General features: G+C 45.1%; 1 protein-coding gene across 1 annotated transcript in view; it reads right to left on the bottom strand.

The window, feature by feature from the left end:
• Positions 1-6: 6 nt before the first annotated feature.
• Positions 7-7,544, bottom strand: part of LOC109958823 (MKL/myocardin-like protein 1) — a 38,072-nt gene continuing 30,534 nt past the window's right edge. The window contains exons 9-19 of the mRNA XM_020597749.1: positions 7,505-7,537; positions 7,181-7,365; positions 6,781-6,958; positions 6,154-6,394; positions 5,780-5,946; positions 4,508-5,494; positions 4,069-4,266; positions 3,001-3,117; positions 1,761-1,844; positions 1,536-1,584; positions 7-1,454 (exon numbers count right to left, since the gene is read on the bottom strand). Coding sequence (XP_020453405.1) covers positions 913-1,454; positions 1,536-1,584; positions 1,761-1,844; positions 3,001-3,117; positions 4,069-4,266; positions 4,508-5,494; positions 5,780-5,946; positions 6,154-6,394; positions 6,781-6,958; positions 7,181-7,365; positions 7,505-7,537 — 2,781 coding nt within the window. The 3' untranslated portion in view covers positions 7-912. The remainder of the gene's footprint in view (positions 1,455-1,535; positions 1,585-1,760; positions 1,845-3,000; positions 3,118-4,068; positions 4,267-4,507; positions 5,495-5,779; positions 5,947-6,153; positions 6,395-6,780; positions 6,959-7,180; positions 7,366-7,504; positions 7,538-7,544) is intronic.

The following is a 7,544-nucleotide window of genomic DNA, read 5'->3' as shown; positions in this document are numbered from 1 at the left end:
CGTAAGTCACAGTACATGCAAACCTGTATGACCGGAGTGTTGCACAGGAAAAACGATACAAATCTATAATACATTTCTGTTAGGAAACTGTAAAATCTCAAAGTGAAAGAGGAAATAAAATGTCCTTCCTACTGTATTGGCAAAAGTACTGATACAGTACATGACAGTCTCACTGTTACAAACAACATTATTACAAAAGTCCTCATGAAGACGGCATCTCATCTCATCTGTCATGTGTCAGAAATCTAATGCTGCTTCCTTTTATACTATGTGTGCATTTACCCTTTAAGTGCAAACAGAAGCTGCAGGATGGTAGTTTTCAGGACTAAAGCGTCAAATGACAACAAAAACATGTTATAAACAAATTACAATATATTTCAAAATTATGGCTTGTCTGCAAACAGCTCTACTTGACCCTATGAACTATTCTGTTGCTAGAAAACCAATGCATGTGTTTACCGGTCACCTTGATTACTAATACCTTTATCCTGCAGTGGTAAAGTATTATGTTTACTACAAAAGGCAACTGAGGAGGAGTTTACATTCCAACTGGACAAAGGTCAAATGAACCAATATACTTTCCACAGAACCACAGAGTCTGTGACAAAGAGAAGATTAGGTAAATTTCTATGTGAGCAACAGGTTCTGTACATTCTACTGGATCCATAGCGGCTCCTCATGTGTTGACAAAACTGTTGTGAAAGAAAGAAGAATAGATTTAGGACCAGCCTAATGTCTGCACAAAAGCCAACACTGCAGTGTGTCAATAAAGTAAATATAGATCAAAGTGCTGGAAGAGACAACACACCAGTGTGTGAGCAGGAACAGGGAGGGTGCTCAGATCGAATACTGAAGCCTCAGTGTTCAAGTCCATGTTTTTGTGCATGTGTGTAACTGTGTAAGTGCCTTGGGCTACAGGCAGGAGTCCCAGGGAATCTGTAGGTCATAACTGTCCAGGAAGTCTGTGGAAAAAACACCAGGGGGTGACTGGGGGCCCATTGTGGGTGTTTCCTCACCTCTCTCTCCTCCCATGCTGAGGTCCAACCAATCCATACTGTCCAGCCCCTGCTGTGGCTCAGCTGCCCTGTCAAGTGTATCCATGGGTGACGGGGGATGGTCCAGGATGCTGGGGGTGCACAGCATTTGGCTGTGGAGGTCATCGATCAAAGTCAACAGGCCTCCAGGCTCCACCCCCAGGAGAGGCTTCCCAGTAGTGCTCTCCAGGAAGTCCTCCAGACGTCCACTCCCAGTGCTACTAAGGTGCGGTTTCTCTTCTGTGAGAAGCTCGGTCTGCACCAAGAGGGCCGGCTGTGTGGTGTGACAGCTGGCTGGGATGGGGGGAGATGACAACAGGTGGAGCGTGGAGGGAGGAGGGGAAGAGGCGGCAGAGACTGGATAGAGATGGTCCGGGGATGGGTCTGCCACTGCTGCTGGTTTAAGGGCCGTCGACGTTTCTATAGCAAAGACACACACAACCTTCAAATATTGACATTATTTTGAGAACAAACAAACCTGACAGTGTTGTTGCATCATACCTCCTGTCTGCAAAATGATGTCAATAAAATCTGCTTCATGCTCCCTATCCTGAGGACACACAGAGGACAGCAACACATGACCCTTCAAGACTTCACGTTAATCAACATGGAACATATTGTAACTGCATGACATAAGCAACTGATGTGACATGGCATAATGCAGTGTCACACACACACATTTTGACTTATGAACATTCCGTTCATTTTGCAGCGCTTGCTTCATACTTTGTTATCAGGCGATGAGGCTGTCGTCTTAACAGAAGCCGGAGACAGAGGACTGAACAGGACATCCAGGCTCGAGTCGACCTCCTGGAGGAGACGAGAACAAAATCAGCTTCCTTCACTTTTCCAAGCCAGATATGGAAAAAGTTGGACATGTTATGAATTCCTTTAAAATGTGACTGAATGACACAAGTGACCTTGAAGGATTATCACTGTCATCTGAAGATTACTTAGATATTGAGAAGACGGTGATAAGGAGCCCCTCCCTGTGGAAGCAGTCAGACACTGAGCAACTCCCTGCTGTGGCTGGTCTACAGATACCTGAAGCCTCCCATTCTGTGCCTATTTTTAACGTCAGTAAATAATAAGTACTTCTTAATGGGGAACGGTATTCAGAGGCAGAAGCACGAGCTTAACATTCTAGACTGCTACCCCAAAGATCGCTGATAGCAGCAATATGTGCACTCTGCACACACTACTCCACTAAATCCCGACTTTTTTGTGGCGGGTAAGAGCTCTACACCTGCACTCCACCTGAGATACTGTACATCTCAATTAGCCGAGATGTGACGGAGACTCCTCTTCCGCTAACTACATACATCATAGTAATGGAGGATGTCATTAGAGTAATTAGCTCAGGCTAGTGTCAGACACCTTTATCAAAGACTGCTGTCATCGTCTCAAACTGCATACATCATTAATTTGCACGGATATTAGACTCACTGCAGCAGTTTCCTCACACATTTCTGCTTCTGTCTTTATGGAGCGTTAACAGACTGTTCTGCTCTGTGTAGTGCTGCTACTGCACTGTTCTGATGGAAAACAAGAGGATGATGAAAAGAAGTAAATGACGGGGATCCATCTAAAAGGGATGGTATGAACATTAAAAAGGCTGAACATCTGCTGTTCAGTGGCGGCAAAAGGTCCATTCACCAAAATCACTAACACACATTTCCTTAGGTTTTGTGATATAATCTTAATGGGGTTTATGCTGACCCGCAACACAAGAGTAGTAAAATTACTTTTTATTGCACTCAGAGTAACTTTTTAATACAGATAATACATAGATCTCTGTGGACAATGGGGATCAAACGACTGCAGAAATACTCTGAATGATTTACAGTATTAAATCTTTCTGGAGTATAAAAACATTCTAATATTTTACAGTAATATTTCCTCGCAGTACTCTACTGCTGTATAAAACTGTGATGTCTGACCACACACGCCTTGATTCAGATCTCACATTTGTGTTTTGTTCTTTCTGAAAGTCCATACAAATGCTCTCTTGGGACTGGTTGTAGGCTCTAGGCGGCTGGACGGGGTCACGGCCTGGGAGCGTGGCTGGAGCAGATTGTAGTCGCTAGTGGAAGATAAAGAAAAAGAAACTGTTTAATAACTAATATAAAGTACTGATTATATTAAGAGTCTGCCTTTGCAGTCACACCCTACTGTAAATCCTTTACAACTTCTACAGCTGCATCGTCGAGAACATCTTGACCAGCTGCATCACTGTCTGGTATGGCAGCACTACTGCTATGGACCGCAAGCGCCTGCAGAGAGTGGTAAGGCTGTGGAGAAGATCACCAGGACTCCACTGCCCTCTCTGCAGAGCATTTACCACCTCAGGGTGCATAGGAAAGCTGCCTCTATCCTCAAAGATCCCACCCACCCCCAGCATGGACTGTTCACCTTCCTACCCTGTGGCCAGAAGTTCAGAAGTGTGAAATGTAGGACCACTAGACTGAAAAACTCTTTCTTTCCCTCTGCCATCAGACTCCTTAACAGCTGAGGAGTTTATTACCAGGAAATACGTGATGTACTGTTTACATTCTCAGTTTGCACATTGACTGTTGACTGCTGCACATGCTGCTCCCATGCAGCATAATTCTCTGTTATATTCTTATATATTTTTATTATATCTCTTCATTTGCTGCTTAAAGTGCCTTAGATTTTGTGTTACTTATTTATCTACTTTATATTTCATTTGTATTTTGTGGCATTCGTGTGGACGGCAAAGTAAGAACTTCATTGTACAGGGAAACACGTTTCCTAACTGTGCATATGACAAATAAACACTTTGACTTTGACTTGATACTTAGACAATCCATAGAAAAATTAAACGCCCGATCCGTACTACTGGCACAGCTGATAGTAACACTGGGGGCTGTCGAGTCTACAGTTATAGTTAACCTACCATCACACATACAACTTGCCAGAAGCATGCAGACACATTCTGATGTACAAGAAACATTTTGAACATCTGGCTTTATACAACAGAAACAAACAAGTGAAGTGCCGAATGTGTGGTTACCTGCAGCATGATGTGATTGGCTGCTTTTCCCTCTGCTGTGTTGTTTTTTTGGTTCCCAGTGATGTGACTGGTCAGTGCAATCAGGAAGTGGTTACCGTGACTGTCAGTGACCAGGGCTGGGGTGGAGTCTCTCTTAAGGAGATCCAATGGGAAGACGGGAGCCAAGCCCGGCTGCTTGTTGGGGTATGCTTGCAACACCTGACCAAAACCAACAATATAAGAAGCAGAATGTTGATTTTTACAGTCTTCTTCCTACCAGTACCTGGTGACATTTAGTGCTAAGCTGTGGCATCTGTTATTAAAACAACATGCAGTAACATCTATTCTTTTTGTAACACCCTTTGTCCAAGATGTGGTAGAACTGTATTAGTAGCGGGAACAGTTCAGGACCTTCATGAGGAGCTTTTGAAAGTGGCACAGTGAGGAAACCTGTCCTTACCTGTGGTGGCTGCTGCTGCTGCTGCTGCTGCACCTTCTGATTCTGCTGTATTAGCACCTGTTGCTGCTTCAGATGTATCTTGGTCTGTATCTGGATTTGCTGTGGTTGTTTCGTCTGCTGCTGATGCTGTTTAATCTGCTGCTGTAGCAGTGACTTCTGTTGCTTCAGTAGAATCTGCTGCTTCAGCTGCATCTGTTGATGTCCTTGTTGTGACTTCACCAGTTGTTGCTTCTGCTGCTGCTTCTGAGGTTTCTTCTTTCTCTGCTGAGAACGTTTCTGCAGGTTCTGCTGATTCTCCGGGGTCTGACTGTGGTTCTGAATGTTGTGCTGCTGCTGGAGCAGGAGTTCGTGTATGGCCTGTTGCTGAGCCAGCCGCAGAGTGGTCTGCTGGAGACACACATGTTGCTCTTGTTTTCTCTGCTCTGGCTTACTGTGCATCAGAATCTGCTCCTGCACCTCATGGGCTCGGTTTGAAAACTGTGGAAATCCATGAAAGTCGGGTGATTGCACAGTTGTCTCAGACACAGCCTCCTCTGCTTCAATGGCCTCCTGTTTGATATTAACCTTGGTAACATCCATCCCACATGGAACAGATGATGGTAGAGGGGAGTTGGGTTTATCAGGAGGTTCCTGTTTCACTCTTACAAGAACTACTGGATCTGGAACTCGTCCTCCTTTCTTTCCATGCTCCAGCTGCATCCTCAGCACCTCCACCAGCCTCTGTTTCTGTCTCAGCATCCTGGTCAGCTCCTGTATCTGCTTATCTTTCTCCTGCAGCATCTTGTCTTTATCAACAGTCACTAGTGGAGTTGTGGTTCTAGTGGTGTGGGCAGCTGATGTGACTGGGTACTGTTTCTGCAGAGAGGATGGAGTGAAAGAGAACTGACACGGTGCTGGGGTGGAGCATGGAGACTCCTCTTTAATGTTCAGTGGAAGCTGAGCAGCTGAGCCTGACTGAAGGCCCAGCTGGGTGGGAGGTGAGCTTACCTATACAGAGAGAACAATCACAGGAAACAGGAAAGGAAATTAACATAAGTGTTTAAGAGCCTAAGACAACTGAAATCACATTATACTGTATCTCACACTAAGAATCCACAGCCGGGCTACAGCAGTAGGCTAACATCTGCATGCTAACACGTTCACTGTATCAGTACTAACATGTTGATGAGGTGCACGATGCAGATCATAGTTTAGCATGTTAGTTTACCAGCATTAAACAAAGTATAGCCAATAAACCTCTGGGGTTATAAAAGATGAATTCAACATACATACCATTTCCCCCAACAGGTCGCTGTTGAAGCTGTTGTCTTCTGGGCTCATAGCGGGTGGTGAGTGGTCAGACGGGGTGAGGGAAGCAGGTGGCGATGAGGCTGTGCCAACACAGGTCGTGAGCTGCTCAGGAGTGGCTGTAGGTGGGGGGGCACTGCTACATGCATCACCTGTACAGAGGTCAAGAAGAATGGTTTAAGAGTAGGCAGACAACACAAATATTGTCTATATTGTTTTGGATGTTTTAAGATTTATTAATGGCAAATCAGCTGAACGGGTACATTCATCACTGGTCATTCATACTTAAAGTAGGGCTCTTGGGCCTGTTGACTGGAAGTTAGTGGGAATCACCACCAACTTTAAATTGCCTGACTGACCTGTCAGAGAAGACGTCTGCTGGCACTGATGCTGTTGTTTTGATGTGGTGGCTGCAGCAGTTCTGAAAGGTTTTCCTGCCCCTTCGGTCCCTGGCCCTGTGGGACCCCCGGCTAGTGGAGAGGAGGTAGTGTCACTGCCTCCATTCAGCTCCTGGTATGTCCTCAGCCTCTCAATGAGGTCGTTTTTGGTGCCGGAGACCGGCAAGTTACGCAGCTTCAACTCAGACTTTAGCTCTGCGACCTGACAGAAGATGGAGTAAATGGGAAATTGCAATTGAGAGACAAGAGTGAGGAGATGAGGATAAACATGAGAGAAAAATTGAAAAGGATCAAAGGAAAAAGAGAAGAGAAGCCAAGAAGGCAGAGCAATCCATCACAGTCTTTCACATTATCAGCTCATAGCTGGCAGGCCACTTTGCAGTGACAAGATGTCATTACCAAAGGATCTTTAACATACATCAGATTCAATCCACCAGTTACTCCATCAGCTCAACAGGTCGAAGACGCCAGAGATGGCTACTGGTTCACGCTGTATTGATTGTAGGCTGTGTATTACAGTGAGGGTGCAGTACGACAAACATAAATGCTGCTCATGAGAATGAGACATTAAAGTAATAATGAACTAACCTTCATTTCATCCAGGTTTGGAGGTAGAGACACTGGTTTGGTGCCACCTAAAGGAGCGGAACCCTGACGGCTGTGGCAGCTCTGGTTAGAAGGGGCAGTGACTGGTTGAGGTGGGGAGGTGGTGGTCATGGAAGTGGAGGTGGAGGAGGAAGATGGTTGCTGATCTGTCTGAGTTCTGCTGAGGGAACAAGAGGCAAATGACAGTGATCTCTACAGTCAAACACAACTAAACCCAAACACAGGAGCACCGAGTGCCACCTTCAACTCTGAGTTGTCAAATAAACTGCTCCCTCATGTTCCCTTGAGATTAAGACCATATTTAAAAGAACAGTAAGAAGTGTCTATTTTTCTGGTTGCCTCATGTTCAGGCTACATGCTGCCAGATCAAGTCCCCACTTACTTGGGTGGTGCAGGCAGGATGGTGTGGTAGTTGTAGTGCTGCTGTTGCTGACTGAGGATCTGGAGCTGAAGGAAGAGCTGCTGCTGCTGGAGGATTTTGGCATAAGAAGAGTCCAGATGGGGAGGAGGCTCTTTATCTCCCTTCTGGTCAGGAGGGATGTACTGGTGATACTTCAACTTCTTGATCTAGAAAGCAACACATTCAAATAATACGAATCATTTTTCTGATGTAGATTAAGTACATGTGTGGGTTCATTGAAATTGTATGTTAGTATTTACTACTGGACATTTTTAGCAACAATATTAGCAGTAAACAAAAATCTACCTTTGGCTTGTTGTCCTTGAGTTTCTTATGTCTCTGGGAA

This window comes from Monopterus albus, unplaced genomic scaffold (assembly GCF_001952655.1).
Source record: "Monopterus albus unplaced genomic scaffold, M_albus_1.0 scaffold35.1, whole genome shotgun sequence".
In the NCBI taxonomy this organism is placed as follows: domain Eukaryota; kingdom Metazoa; phylum Chordata; class Actinopteri; order Synbranchiformes; family Synbranchidae; genus Monopterus; species Monopterus albus.
Note: the sequence above shows the minus strand (reverse complement) of the source record. Positions and strands in the feature narration are given on the sequence as shown.